We start from the raw sequence: 15,613 nt of genomic DNA, 5'->3' as shown, positions 1-15,613 counted from the left end.
ATTGATGTTTAAATAGTTCAAAAACTAAAACTACTGAATGATCCTTAAGATTATAGATCATGTAGAAAATATATAGTTAGAAATAAGGTACATTTATTTTGCAAAGGCAGATTTAAATTCGTTCTTCCATTTCTTGTCAAGAGTTACTGATACATAGAAGTGATTATCAGGTGGTGTAACTTTGGGGGGTGGGGGAGGTATGGCGCATGGTGTTGTAACACTTCTGGAGGTTAATGAAGTAAAAGCCATGAAATTATTTCCATGTTTTGAATAGGTTTGTGCACTGTTTCTGAGTACTGTCACTTTTTGTATTACTTCTGACATTAGTTGTGCTCTCCAAGTAGTAAATGTATTGATATGCATGGCAAAACGTCTTTATATGTTTTGTGTTTTCATTAGATACTTGTGAAGAAGGTTTGTGAATTTTGACAATTATTTAGCTGCAAAAATTGTGTTTTTCATTTGACATTATGCATGATGCTCAGTGATGTGTTGAGTAAAGGTATTATAGCACTTAAGTAAGAAACTTGCTTTTGGTATCTCAAACTATAGTACAATCAAGAATTTTGTTCGTAAGTGTTTAATGGTTTAATTATGTGAGTTTACATGAATCGTGTCTTAACATTTTAATGCTAATTAACCCATCTGGAGCAATACAAAATGTACTCGACTGGAGACCATCAGGCTATAGGATCACTAACAAGTATATTTTTCATCAATTTCTTACAAAAATGCATTAAAGATTGACCTGATTACCCCAATCTTCCAAGTTTGATTTGTCAATTAATTGGAATCTTAAAGTTAATTTAAATCAATAATAATGCATTTTTAACAAAATTGTTAATTACACCACAGCTACACAACAGAATGTAAATAGAATAGGAAAGTAAGTGAAACTTTTCAAAATTAGGATTGAGAAGATTTGGATAAATTAGGTACAAGAAAGTAGTGTCAGGATAATATTTTGAAATATGCAGATATAGGGCAGTCAGTGCATTAAAGATTCTCTCAAATTCTCTCTGCTACGGACAGGTAGGTAACCTTATGTTACATGAATTTAAAAACATTTTCTTTGTTATATAGCCTCGAGTTCTTCATTAAAAAAAAATAAACCAGTTAAATTAGAAAGTGTTAACATGACCTGGCCAGTGTGAGAGACTGAATGGATAGATGATCATTTTCATGTTTTTTTGACATGGAATGTGTAGCACAGAAGGAAGCTTTTCAGCCTGTTGCACCTGTGTCAGCTCTTCAAAACAGCTTTCCAATTAGTCTCAGTCCCCATGCCCATATAAATACTTTCCCCCTCAAGTATTTATCCAAGTTTCTTTTGTAAGTTACTATTGGATCTATTTTCACCATCCTTTCAGGCAGTATATTCCAGATCCATCATCATCCATTGTAAAAAAAAACATGCTCATGTTGCCTCTAGTTCTTTTTGCTTATCTGTGTCCTCTGGTTGCTGACCCATTTGTCACTGGAAACTGTTTCCCCTTATTAAAAAAGATATTTTTAAAATCTCCAACATATTTTTGAGGGAGTGGGACTTTACATTTGTAAAATTAATGCGTCGTGGAAATTGTTCGGTAATTATCACTTATTACATTAACTAACCCTACCCTTTTTCAGCTCTTTTAGTGCAAGAAGACACAGGATTATATAGGATATCCAGTGCAGAACCAGGCCATTTGGCCCAACTGGCCCATGGGTGCTGTTTATGTTCCACTCAAGCCTCCTCCCACCTTTCCTCATCTAAATTTACCATCGGAACCCTCTATCTCTTTTCCCTCATATGCTAGTCTAGCTTCCCCTTAAATGATTCTATACTATTCGCTTCAACCACTCCCTGTGGTAGCAAATTCTTACTACTCTTTGGATGAAAAATTTTCTTCTGAATTTTTTATTGGATTTCTTGGTGACCATCTTATATTGATGGCCTCTAGTTATGCTCTTCCCAACAAAAGGAAGCCATAAGACCATAAGACATAGGAGCAGAAGTAGGCCATTTGGCCCATCGAGTCTGCTCCACCAACATTCCCTCTGTATCCACTCTATTGATACCTTTCATGATTTTAAAAAACCTCTTTTAGGCTAACGCTCAGCCATTTTAGAAGAGAAATGAGACCCAGCCTATTAATCCTTTCCTGATATGTATACCTGTGCATTTCTGATTTCATCCTTGTCAATCTTTCTGCACCCTGCCTAGTGCCTCTATATCCTCTTTATAATATGGCAACCAAAAGTGCACATGATACTCTTAAAGTATGGTCTAACCAAAATTTTGATGCAGATTTAGCATAACTAGTGAATAATTACCCTGGCTTCAAACTATTACGGTACAGATTTCATCAACGATGACTGTAGAAGCACAGCTGGGTATCACTGACAGCAGCTTCCAGATTTCCGCTTTTAATTGAGTATGTGTTGCCGCCCACAATAGCAGTCAATAATAGCTATCATATTAACAGTACAGCTAATACATTTTGATTTGGTAAAATATTTGTTTCATTTTCCAGAATTATTTTTACAACAGCATGCATTGTGTGTTGTGTTTTTTTTTCTTTTCTAAAGGAAATGATGTTGGTAGGAGTTCATATGGTGCCATGCAGGTAAAGCAAGCCTTTGATTATGCCTATGTTGTTCTAAGTCATGCTGTGTCTCCAATTGCAAAGTATTACCCAAACAGAGAATGTGAAAGGTAAGAGGCTTTTTTTAAGCAATTTAACACCAGTTGTATGACACATTATAACTCATTTTGCTAGAGCTAGCTATTCAATATTCTATATATTTTAACAGTATATTGGGTCGAATAATCAGAGTAACTCAGGAAGTTGCTGACTACAGAACCTGGATACAAGGGCATTGGGGACCTCAGAGCAGTAGTGATTCTCCATTTAATGGTAGGTGTGTTTTGACTGAATTAAACTGAAAGAAATTTGATGCCATTTTGCATTCATTACTATCAATTTGGAGTCAAATATACACTGTGTTAGGTTACATTGAGAAATTGGTCTTCTCTATTGGTTTTATCTGCAGAATTTGGCCTGGTTTTGAACTGGCTACATATTATCTGTTCCTAAAATACTACATTAATGCAAGGGAAGTAGGTTTCTTAACCATAATGGAAAATATCTCACCAAACTATTTTTCCGAGCCACAACCTCTTACTAAGACCATAAAACCTAGGAGCAGAGTGGGCCATTTGGCCCATTGAGCCTGTTCCTTCATTCAATAAGATCATGGCTGATCTGATTTTCAATTCCACTTTCCTGCCTTTTCCCCATAACCGTTGATTCCCTTACTGATTAAAAATCTGTCTATCTCAGCCTTGAATATACTTTTAATGACCCAGCCACAGGATTGGAGTTTAAAAATAGGGAAGTCCTGTTACAACTGTACAGGATGTTGGTGAGGCCACACCTGGAGTACTTTGTACAGTTTTGATCCCTGTATTTAAGAAAGTACATACTGGCATTGGAGGCAGTTCAAGAGAGATTCATTAGGCTGATTCTTGGGATGAAAGGGTTGATTTATCAAGAATGGCTAAACAGGTTAGACCTTTATTCATTAGAGTTTAGAAGAATGAGAGGTGATCTAATTGAAATGTACAAGATTCTGAGGGGTTTAACAGGGTAGATGTTGAGAAGATGTTTCCACTGGTGGGGGAATCTCGAACTAGGGGACATAATTACAGCATAAGGGGACACTCATTTAAAACTGAGATGCAAAGGAATTTCTTCTCTGAGGGTAGTGATGTCTGGAATTCTCTACCCCAGAGAGTTGTGGAGGCTAGATCACAAAGTATTTAAAAGGGAAATAGATAGATTTTTGAAATATCGGGGAGTTGAGGGCTGTGTGGAGCTAGCACGAAAGAGGAGTTGAGCCCTTAAAGTAAGGTTCCAGTATTACCTTTTCTATTTCCTTAACTAACTTGTATAGCTCTTAGACTCAGATGCATCCACTCCAGGATGAAAAGCTCAAATTTCTGAAGTTATTCATCATAACAAGTATTAAAATATCATCCTGTTGATGCCAACATTCTTCATGTAATCTGCCCAGTGGCCACTTTTCAACTATAATATTAACATGATATCAGATTAGTCAAGTATGAAATATTTATGGACAGTGGCAGAATCCCATCTCACCCAATATCTGTATAAGTTCAGAGGTCACTGAGTAGTGATTCCATGAATGCTAATAAGACGAGAATTTTGAGTCTACATTGTGCGGTGAATATTGATCAGTGAATAACTGTAAATAGATATTCTTGAAGAAATGGTCATTAAGAGAAAGTAAGTTCCTGCAATGAGCCAACTTTTTCCTCCTCCTTCCTCAGGGAATGATGTAACTTTGCTAGTTGGCCCACCACAGCTGGATAAATGTAACAACAATATTTCAGAAGAGTGCACAGTCATAGGCCAGTCCAGAAGTAGGACCTCTGAAACATGTCTTAGCAAACACTCTTCTAACTCATCATCTGGTCCATTGTCCTCCGCATCTTCTACCTTATCCAGTTCAAGTGATGTTGTAAGTAACCAAACTGTTGGCTGTATGTTTAGGTATCCTTTGTGGGAAGGAGTATTCTGTGTCTCTGTTAAAAAATTAAATGTTTCTTTTTAAATGTAGCTTGCAGGACAAGCAGGATTGTAAGTAAGAGGGAAAACGAAGGTTATTGTTAATATGTAAAAACACTAGATAGTGTACAAGTAAAGGGGCCCACATGGATATCTAGCAGCACATGATGACCGTTACTGTACTTTGGAGGTTATTTCTTCACTGATCCAGCTCTGAGATTATTTTTCTGTGCTTGATTTGGGATGTCGTGCATCTGCAGTGTACTTTAAGCAAGTGACAGGGCTGAGAATTGGTTGAATTGTGGGTATTGGACTCTTGTTGTTGATAAAGGAGAGGATTGAAACCTGCATAAAAACAAAAACATTGCAACAATCTGTTGTAACACCTAGACTATCAATATTTTCTGAAAAACTAAGTTCTTTTGCTTCTCACGTTTCTTGTTTTATATTGCTTCATCAGTAAGCACTTGGAAGAAGCACTGAGGACAGCAAGGGCATAGAATGAAGTCTACCATCTAGAGTACAATGTCACTCACCAAGATTGGCTTTAGGGGGAGCTTGTGACATAGTGATAATGTCATTGGAATAGTAATCCAGAGACCCAGGCTAATGCTCACAGGTTCAAATCCAACTATAGCAGCTGGTGGAATTAAAATATAATTAATAATTCTGGAATTAAAGGCTGGTCTCAGGTGACCATGCAACCATTGTTGTAAAAACCCACCTGGTTCACTAATGTCTTTTAGGGAAGGAAACCTGCCACCCTTATCTGGCCTGGCCAACAGGTGACTCCAGACCCACAGCAACGTGGTTGACTCTTAACTGCCCCCTGAAATGGCCGAGCAAGCCACTTGGTTGAAGGGCAATTAGGGATGGGAAACAGATGCTGGCCTTGCCAATGATGCCCACATTCCATGAAAGAGTTTAAAAAAGCACCACCACTGACCGAGCTGGCTGAGCACTGAATGACATAGCTTCCAGACTGGTTTGTAGTAGGTGGTATGAGAATCAACACTAAGGAAAAACCTATTTGGCCTCATCCTTGGCAATCCATTTGTCACAGATGGATCTGTCCGTGACAGTATTGTTCTAAGTGACCACCGCACAGTCCTTGTGGAGGACTTGTCTTCACCACCGTCATCATGTTTACCTCATGTGTGCTAAATGGAATTGACTCAGAACAGATCTAGCAGTTCAAAACTGGGCATCCATGAGATATTTTGGGCCATCAGCTGCAGCAAAATTGTATTCTATCTAACCTCGTGGCCTGGCACATCCCTTACTTTACCATTACCATCAATCTGGGGAACTAACTCTGTTTCAATGAGGGGTGTCCTGGCACATGTCAGGAGCAGAGCTAAGTGTATGTAGAAAATTAAGTGCCAACCTGTTGAAGCTACAACATGGAATTACATGCATGCTAAACAGGGAAAAGAACATGCTATAAACAGAGTTAAGTGATCCTACACCTATGGATTGGATAAGGTCAAAGTTTTGCAGTCCTGTTATATCCAGTTGTGAATAGTGGTGGGTAATAACTAACTGGAGGAAAAGGCTCCATGAACATCCCCATCTTCAATGATGGCCGAGCCAAGAAAGTGAGTGCAAAAGACAAAGCTAAAATGCTCGCATTCATTTTCAGGCAGAAGTGTTGAATGAATGATACACCTTGGCCTACTACTGAGGTCCCACCATCTCAGAAATCAGCCTTCAACCAATCCATGTCATGTAATATGAAACACCTGGGAAACAACATCCTAACTGCAGTGCTGAAGACTCATCCACCACAGAGCTATAGTACAGCTATAAAATGACATCTACCTGACAAAATAGAAAATTGCCCAAGCATGCCCTTTCCACAAAAAGCAGGACAAATCCAATATGGCCAATTAGCCCATCAGCCTATTCTCCATCTTCAGCAAAGTGATGGAAGAGGTCTTTGAAAGTGTTAACAAGCCACATGTACTCACCGATGACCTGCTTTCCAGTGCTCTGTTTGAGTTCTGGCAGAACACTGTTCTAATCCTTAATGCAGCCTTGACCCAAACATGGACAAGAGAGCTGAATTCCAGAGGTGAGGTGACGGTGATTGCCCTTGATATTAAAGCATCATTTGACTGAGTGCGGCATCGAGGAGTCCTAGAAAAGTTGAAGTCATTTGGAATTAAGGGGAAAATCTCTCCACTGGCTGGAGTCATTGATTAGCATAAAGAGATGTTGGAGACCAATTATCTCAACCCAAAGACATTTCAGTAAGGGTTCCTGAAGGTCATGTCCTAGGCCGAGCCACCTTCAGCTGTTTCATCGATGACCTTGCCTCCATTGTAAGGTCAGAAGTGGGGATGTTCACTGATGATTGCATAGCGTGCAGTTTTTTTTACAAGAACTGCAAGTAGTGAAGCAGGTTGCACCTGCGTGCAGCAAAACCTGAACAACATTCAGGCTTGGCCTGATCAGTGGCAAGGAATATTCATGCCATACAAGTGGTGGATGGTTGTTATCTCCAACAAGAGATAGTCTAACCATCTCCCTTTGACATTCAATGGTATTACTGTAGTCAGATCCACCACCATCAGCGTTCTGTAGGGGGTGGGGGGGCAGTCACCATTGACCAGAGACTTACAGACCAGCCACGTAATACAGTGGTTACAAGTGCAGACCAGAGGCTAGGTTTTCTGTGGCAAGTGACTCACTTCCTGTCTCTCCAAAGCGTTTCCACCATCCACAAGGCGCAAGCCACTTGCCTGGATGAGTGCAGCTCCAGCAACATTCAAGGAGCTCAACACTATCCAAGATAACGCAGCCCACTTGATTGGTACCACATCTACCACTGGCGCACTGTGACTTCAGCATATACCATCAGATGCACCATCACAACTTGCCAATACTTCTTTGGTAGCACCTTCCGAACCCACAAATGTTTCCTCCTAGAGGATAAGGGCAGCAGGTGCATGGGGACATCACCACCTGCAAGTTCCTGTCTAAGGGCAGAATATTGCGCTCGTTGAGCGGGCATGCGCCCGACCTGAATGAGCGTAAAATGACATGTGATACTTCAGTCGGCGGGTGCCGGAAGTGCGCATGCTGACAATTAACAGGCCTATTAAGGCCATTAAAGTACCAATTGAATTAAATTTTTTGCTGCTTGTCCAACCTTGGCGGGCAGGCGAAAAGGCCAAGCGGCCTTTGGATTTTTTAGGAAACCTCATCCAAGGACTGGATGAGGTTTCCAACAGCAATTAAAAATTAAATAAAAATTTTAAAACATTTCATTCATAACATGCCCCTGCTCATGTGACAGTTACATGAGGGGACATGCTTTTTAACATTTAAAAATTCATTATTTTTCATTTTTTTAGATCGTCAGCTCCATGAGGCTGCTCTGTGCCTCAGGGAGCTCTCATTGCGCACACCCGTGCGTATGCGCGCTCGCCCTCCTGCCCCGACCCAGGCAGCGCTACATGCGTTTCACACTGGGCCGGACTTAATTGGCCCACCAGCATAAAATTGCAGTAGCTGCCCGATTGCGGGTAGTGGTCGCTTTCGTGGCCACTCCCGCTCACCCCCGTCAAGCCCACCTGACGAGGGCAAAACCCTGGTGTAAGTCTCTCACCATCCTGACTTGGTGATATATCACCATTCCTCTGTCATTGTTTGGTTAAAATCCTGGAACTCCCTTCCTAACAGCACTGTGGGAGTACCTTCACCATAAGGTCTGCAGTGGCTCAAGGAGGTAGCTCACCACCTGTTTCTCAAGGGCATTTGGGGATTGGCAGTAAATGCTGCCCTTGTTAGCGATGCCCATATCCTGTGAATTAATTAAAAATCTAGGTATAAATATGGTTTCACAGTAAATTTCAGATTTAGGTTTGGAAAGAAAGTTGTTTTTGATTGGGCTTGTATGATGTATAAAATCTTAAATAACAGATGCCAAACATTTCCATCTAATGCAAGTTCCAGCACTGTATAGAGTGGTGTTATCAGTTGGAGTGCTTTTGTTTGTGGTGTTTGTGCATAATTCTATATGTAATTCATGTTTTTACATTTAGGATTCTGATGGAACACCTTGCAAAACCTCCAAGCAATCTGGCAGTCACCAGTCCAATACTAACAGATCAGTGCCACAAGAGTCAGCACCAGAATCATCTCCACTGCCAAGTTTGAAAATGCAGCATAGTACATCAAGCAATTCAACAAGCAACAATACTAAAGCTCAGGTTTGGAATTATTCATTTTGTGGCCTCCCACTGGTGTGTGATTTGGCTCCAAGTAGATTCCACTTTTAAGGACTCATTCTGTGCCAATTCATGCTTTAGCCAGTGTTTGAGGAAAATTGCTTCAAGACAGAACCTACCTGCTCTCTTCCCCTCTTTTTAATTCCCATCCTTGCCACTCCCCCCACCCCCACCCCCCCCAAAAAAAATCAGAAACTGTATCCTGTAAAATATACTAACAATTGCATTGCATGAAATAGTGATAAAAGTATATGTTCTTTCTCTTATCCTTCATATACAGCACAATTGACCTTTGACATTTGTGTTGCTTGACATTTCTATCATTGTCCATGTAGTCCTGCCTTTATGATTTGACATGTGAGTTACTTTCTTCTTAGCTGCTTACACTCATTACTTCATATCTTTCCAGCTGCATGTTTTCCTTGGGTCAGGTATCTCCAAGTCATCTCTTGCCCAGTTGAAGTCAAGCCATCCATTATAATGAGTGGCGTTCTGAAGTGCCAATGGTTTCTTGCATCATTGAAATTAGTTTTGATGAATGGAAAGATCTGAAGTGACAAACTTCCATTGGGATCAGCTGTTTCCTGTATTTCAAAAAAATAATTTTACTAATTAAATATTGAGATGTACATGAATTTAAAAATCTACATTTTCATTTTTAGCTCTGCTAAAGTCGATGAACATTTCCAAAGTAGAAATATACAGAAGTTACTGTGGAAACAGGCCATTTGGTCCAACTAGTGTGTCTGAACATTTACCCTTTTGTCCAAACATTTCCCGTTTTGATATCATATTACTATATTTATTCAAGACTTTCAACTCTGGGAGATGGGCAGTGAGAATTTTACTTCATTGTTGGTTTTATTGAGGAAAGCTTTAGTTATAGTGCTTGTCTGGCCCTCTTGACAGTTTTTCCAAAATATTTTTTATAGTAGAATCAGAAAGCCAAAGGCTTATTCTTCATGAAATGGATAGTTAAGTGTATTTTGTATTGTTGTTTAGCAGATCTTAAAAAAAAGAATATTTGAAATGGATGGGCAGGTGAAGACCAGCTGGCCCATCAGACCTGCCCATACACCATGGTGGCTGGCGGTTCATGACTGGATGCTTCCCCCTCTCCCAATTCCAACTATGGAATCTCCTTGGAGAGGCAAATAAACCTAGGGCCAGTTTGGGAGGGGGGGAATAATTTGGAAGAATCTGGGGCTTTCTTCCTCCTCCTAAAATACTCTCCCCCAAAATTTTTGGGCCTTCTATGGAGCTTTTAAGAACTGTTAGTTAGGAGTCCCTGCCCACCCAGCTTCTGGATTTTCAAATGCCTTGTGCCTATTTTCCAGGCAAGAAGTGGGCACCAGCAGTTCAATGTTGCTCCAGTGCCCTTAGATTGAGGGGGCATCTCTTATTCTAGTTAATATGGAATCCATTCCCCACAATATTTAATGGATGCTGAAATAAGACTTAAACATAAATTACTTACCTCTTTGTTTTCTGAATGAAAGCATTCTGAATGAAAGCATTCTTATGTATTAAGATCACAATTTCCTTTTTAGGTTACACCATTGAAGGGCCCCTACTATGTACGTGTGCCATTATAATGGTGCAGGCTCCAAGAAATTTTGGAGTAGAATCTTTAGCATAGTAGAATATAACAAGGCCCTTCTCAATTTGAGGGAAAACTTGTAGGATTAGGTAGAGGACTGGAAAGTGACTGACGGCACTGTTGAAAATTTTGAAGGGGAACTTAGAGGATGTGGATATAGCAAGCTCAAGGGTATCGGGAGGGAATTCCCAGAGTATGGAATCAAAGTGACTGAAGGTGTTCCATCAATAATGGAGTAAAAGAAATCTGGCAACTTGCCAGATCAGTGTTGCAAATTGGAAGATATGGGCAGAGATGTAGATATGGGGGTGTGGAGACAGTGGAAGTCAGTAATAGGAATACTAGGGTCAGGTATTAGGTGATTGAGGTTTTTAAGAGCTGGGAGTGGTCATAGAAGACAGAGGGAATGGAGGAGGATGAGACAGCAGGTAGCCATAATTTTAGAGGCACATTCAAGAGCTTCTCTCAACAGTTATCAGATGTGAGGATGCTGGGGGAGGAAGTTTGCACAATGAAGTAATAGAGATATGTTTGGGAACTTTGACTTTCAAGTGTAAAACACTAAATACAAACTATATATAGAGATAGAAACAAATGTTCATTTCTCTGATGGCTTTTGCACCCATTACTGATGGACTGTTGCCTTTTTTTAAAAAAAGGTATTGCTTTTAATAGAAATACTAATAAACAGTTGATTTTTTTCAGATACAAGCTTGTAGCATATAAAAGGAAATTTGTGATTTTTTTTTTAGGAAAAGCATTCTGTATTTTCTCTCACTGGATCTGAAATTACTAGAAAAGAACTCGAGTCAGAAAAGGATTTATAGCATGAGGAGGGAAATAAGTGTAGAAATGTGTACTTGTAAACAGAATTAACAGAGTAATAAGAAGGAACTTGCTTTTATATCATCCCTTTCATGAACTAGGCATGTCCAAAGTAATTCACAGCCAATGAGACACTTCTGAATTGTAGTCACTGTTGTATTGTAGTATTGGCAAAATAGACTTCATGGTTTAATATAGTATGTAGAATTATTTTCCAGATGCCGTAAGCAAAATAACTTGTATCTCATGAATCACACTCTCTTTTTCAGCATTTCGTATTACAGATGCAAGGTATTTTCTGCTAAAGGGATAATGTTTTGTTGACTTAAGATATTGTTTTATTCTAGCATGGTGCAACAAGACTATTTCGTTCATCTGTCAAAGGCTTTCAAGGTCAACAGAACTCCAACCAAATTGGAAACGTATCAAACAAACAGAATCCAGGCAACAAACCACATCAACAGCACTGTCCTAGCAAAAAGAGGAAGCACAAAGGAGATGCTGCCTCAGCAGACTTGTGTCGGTAGTCTGTTTTTGACTTGGTTGAAGAAAATTCCTGCAGTGATCCCATAAGCTACAGAAGACTGGTAGTGCTAGATGGGATCTTCTCAGACTTTCCCAGGAGTATGGATTTTGATTTTTTTCCAGATTGCCATAAAATGATCATGGGTTACAGTGGTTGTCACAAACATTGCTTCCCTTTTTAGATGGGCCATAAGCTGCAGTGGAGCAGACTTTGAAGATGGAATCGATGCACAAAAATGCCCCTCCCCCGGGTTTAAGATGTAATGGAAGTTGATCGGAAAAGTGTGTTAGAGGATCTTAAAATTATTGAAAAACAAAATTTCCGTTGCTTCCTTTGCAAGGGAAATTTTAAATGTTACAACAAAATGTATACTTTGTGCACGATTTTAAAATTATTTTTGCATATACTGACATTTTTATTGTGTATATACAGAAGATTGTATCAGTACAGTATTTGCATTGGTAACCTTTGTGTTTTCAGTTAACAGTTTTTACATGTCATTGCAATTTACATTTAAAATTGAAATTTTCTGTATTGTTAATTTAATGGATCCCAAGGATGTTATCTGACACTGCTTATATAATGGAAAGAAGGCTATATGGTAAGCTTAAAAGTGCTCTACTAATACTTATCCATGTAGCAACTTCCAGATGCATTTATTGGTTTTTGAAATAGAAGATATTGCTCCAGCAGCTGTTGAAATACACTAAGTTAAAGGCTTTAAGTAGCACATGGCATCTGGAAAAGTGAAACGCAACATTTTTAATACTGTTTAATTCTGTATGCAGCATGTAGATATTTGTACAACTGTTAAAGATGCTGTATGAACAGAATTGTTCCTATCAAATATTTTGAAGGAAGTTTTAATATTTCCTTGTCTCAGGTGTAATAGTAAATATTCATATTGTATTTTACCAAATGGAGTGATCACAAAATTTCCTTCTAAATACATCCTTATAGATCTGGCAGCATAAATCTGTGTTGGTCCCAATTTTTGGCTTTTCTATGTTGTGAAAGTACAAATTTTAAGTTGAAGTCTAAGAACAAGTGATATCACACTTAATTTCCTCAGTAATTTCCCAGCATTCTATTCTAATGGATACTACTTTTGTTCCTTGAACTTTTATGCATGCATATCTGTTGACCCTTCAATCCTGCTATAATTCTGACTTGAATTCTTCATTCGTAAAATCATGACCAAATATCATTCATCCAACTAAGAACCCAGTAAGTGTTGACTACCGATATCTGTGTTTACACAACTTGTAAACTGAAACATTACTAGAAAGGCTCACAGTACAATTTTCCTTTTAACTTTCCTTTATGGTGCTTTAAAATCAATACCAGAAACATCAAGCTTCTTGTGGTGATGATGGGGACTGTACCTGGAAAGGCATGGACTTAGTTACTATTGCTCTAGGAACAAATGATCAAAGAAGTAAACTGAATAAAGCCAATTGGAGTGGTGAGGAAAAATCAGATGTTCTCTTTTTTTTGTTTGAGTTATTTCTTTGAAAACGTTGCCATTTGTTTCCACAAGATGCAAAAAAAATACAGAAAATGGGCATTTGATTCGTAAACCAATGGTGAAAACTATACCTCTATTGCTCAGTCATACAGGTATTTTAATCCATATGACAAGTAACATCAATCTCCTTAAACATTATGTTAGGTATTGTTTGCAATGAGGAAGGATCTCTTCAGAGGTCCTTGATAATTGAGCCCCTCCTGCCCCCCCACCACCCTGACATTTAATCAACTATGCCATTAAGGAACTACTTTCCCTGTCAGAATGCTCCAAAGCATTGCCCAGCTCAGCAATGAGGTTTTATTTGCAACACACTTTACAATCGGTCTAAGTCACAAGCAAGTGACTCAATCAGCTTCATAAGTGGCACATTACCAGCACCTAAATGGCCAAACTGGTGAGTGTCCCACTTAAGCTTATGACAAACTGTACAGCTGGAAGTGAAGATATTGATAATACAACATTGATTCTTCCACACAAACTCACCATTTACACTTAAAATTACGATGGCTTCAGATTTCCTGCGAAGACACAAGTTGATACAGAACTTGTACTGTAAATATCCTCACATTGAATCATTACCAGAAAAAATCTTAATTGAGATTATACTAGTTGTAGGTATTGATCTCAAAGCTGTAACAAATATGATTAGATTTTAAATTCTATGAACTTGTGTTAGCAAATATACATCAGAAGTACAAGAAAACTACTATCCAATAACTTGGATTTAGTAGATATTTTTAGTCAGGTGGAGGTCATGCCAAGTTGATATTCCAAGTTAATCATTTTTACTAATATTTACATTGAAGAATGCAATTTTTAGCCTTAGTTATTACATGTAGTAATTGAATAAGTTACATTGCTTCAGTAATGCTGCTGATTCATTTTTAACAAAATCAGTACTGTATAATAGATGGAGGCAAACAAAACTATTTAGGAGTGAATGGAAACTTTGCTTCAATTGCAAATAGTTATATAATTTTTGTCATAGGAAATAAGTATTTCACAATTTTTGACTATATAATGCTTGACATTTAGGGTGTTCTGCAGCAGTTTGTACATTCACAGCTTGTAACTTGACTGATGTAAAAGGGAACTTAAAATAGCTGCACACCAAATAACAGTAACAACTATGGTGAATTGCCATAATAGATGGAGCAGTAGTTGAAAAATGATATTAATTCCATTGGGAATCTTTGCCAGCATTTTAAAAGTTTTACGAGTTACATTGAATGATTTGTTAAGTAATAAATGAACCACTATTTCTGAGACATCACAACATCCTTGAAAATACGCATACTTTTGAAAATGAAAAATCGAACAGGTTTATATGGTTTGCCTTAAACTTTTTTACAGTCATTCATACAAAGCATAAAACTTGCCAAGTTAAAAACATCAATGACTCTTGAGAGCAGTTGACCTGTTCTCACTACTTGGCAATTTGTGGTTTCTTATCTGTATCTTGTATTAGGTTTGCTTGGCCACTTCATCTTGCAAGTATACAATATTTTACACCGTTTGTTTTATCAGGTTTGAGTCTCTGATAAAATTTGTAATTATGGCAAAGTGAACCTTTAACTGATGTGCTGTAACTTAGGATGTACAACATTTTTGTAATATGATCTGTACTGCCTCTGCAGAAAATGCAGGGAATACATAGAAAATCTCAGTCTATAAAGAGAAAAGATAAGTTGATGTTGCTAATGTAAACCCTTCATCAGACTGGAGTTCTAATTAAGGTTCTAAACAAGTGTTGAACCAGCTTTTCTGTTTATAGATGTTGACCAAATTGGCTGTGTATTTCCAGAATTTGCGGCTTGTTTTATCTTTTGGAATTGCCTCTATAACTGCTAACTCTGCACGTCACATGACATTTTTCTTGAAACAGCTGCTTTTTAAGTTTCTTTTCCTCTTCTGATGATTTACTAACACTGTTGAAAGCAGTTACTCTTCTTCGCCCCCCCCCCCCACCGCCCCCATCCCCACTGATTTCTTTGTACTAATTTGCTCTGCTGGTTCCACTTTAATTTGTGTTTTCACTTCTGTCCAACTGCCAGTTAAAACTTCTAACTTAGAATAACCAGACCTAGTATATTGCATATGCCCTGCTTCAACTGTTGGACCTCAACTCCCAGTAACTTTTAAATTGCTGATCTAATTTTTGTTGTCCTTTCCGTTGTTTCATTTTTAGGTTTCCATTGATAAATGTCGGTCCTAGCAAGCATTGTTCTGATTTTTTTTGAATGATTTGCAGTCTTGTAACTGGTTTTCCCAGGAAACCTCCTGTTAACTCAGGAGTTTACATGTAATTGCTAATAAAATAAA

General features: G+C 38.4%; 1 protein-coding gene across 1 annotated transcript in view; it reads left to right on the top strand.

Moving 5' to 3' along the window:
• The window catches only part of tent4b (terminal nucleotidyltransferase 4B), a 68,955-nt gene extending 55,719 nt beyond the window's left edge, over positions 1-13,236 (top strand). Inside the window, exons 8-12 of the mRNA XM_078544304.1 lie at positions 2,572-2,698; positions 2,797-2,900; positions 4,337-4,527; positions 8,624-8,791; positions 11,582-13,236. Of these exons, the coding sequence (XP_078400430.1) occupies positions 2,572-2,698; positions 2,797-2,900; positions 4,337-4,527; positions 8,624-8,791; positions 11,582-11,761 (770 nt within the window). The 3' untranslated portion in view covers positions 11,762-13,236. The remainder of the gene's footprint in view (positions 1-2,571; positions 2,699-2,796; positions 2,901-4,336; positions 4,528-8,623; positions 8,792-11,581) is intronic.
• The last annotated feature ends 2,377 nt before the right edge of the window (positions 13,237-15,613 follow it).

The sequence above is a fragment of the Cetorhinus maximus genome, chromosome 6, assembly GCF_964194155.1.
Source record: "Cetorhinus maximus chromosome 6, sCetMax3.hap1.1, whole genome shotgun sequence".
NCBI lineage: Eukaryota > Metazoa > Chordata > Chondrichthyes > Lamniformes > Cetorhinidae > Cetorhinus > Cetorhinus maximus.
The sequence above is the reverse complement of the archived record's forward strand: the minus strand, read 5'-3'. Positions and strand labels throughout refer to the sequence as shown.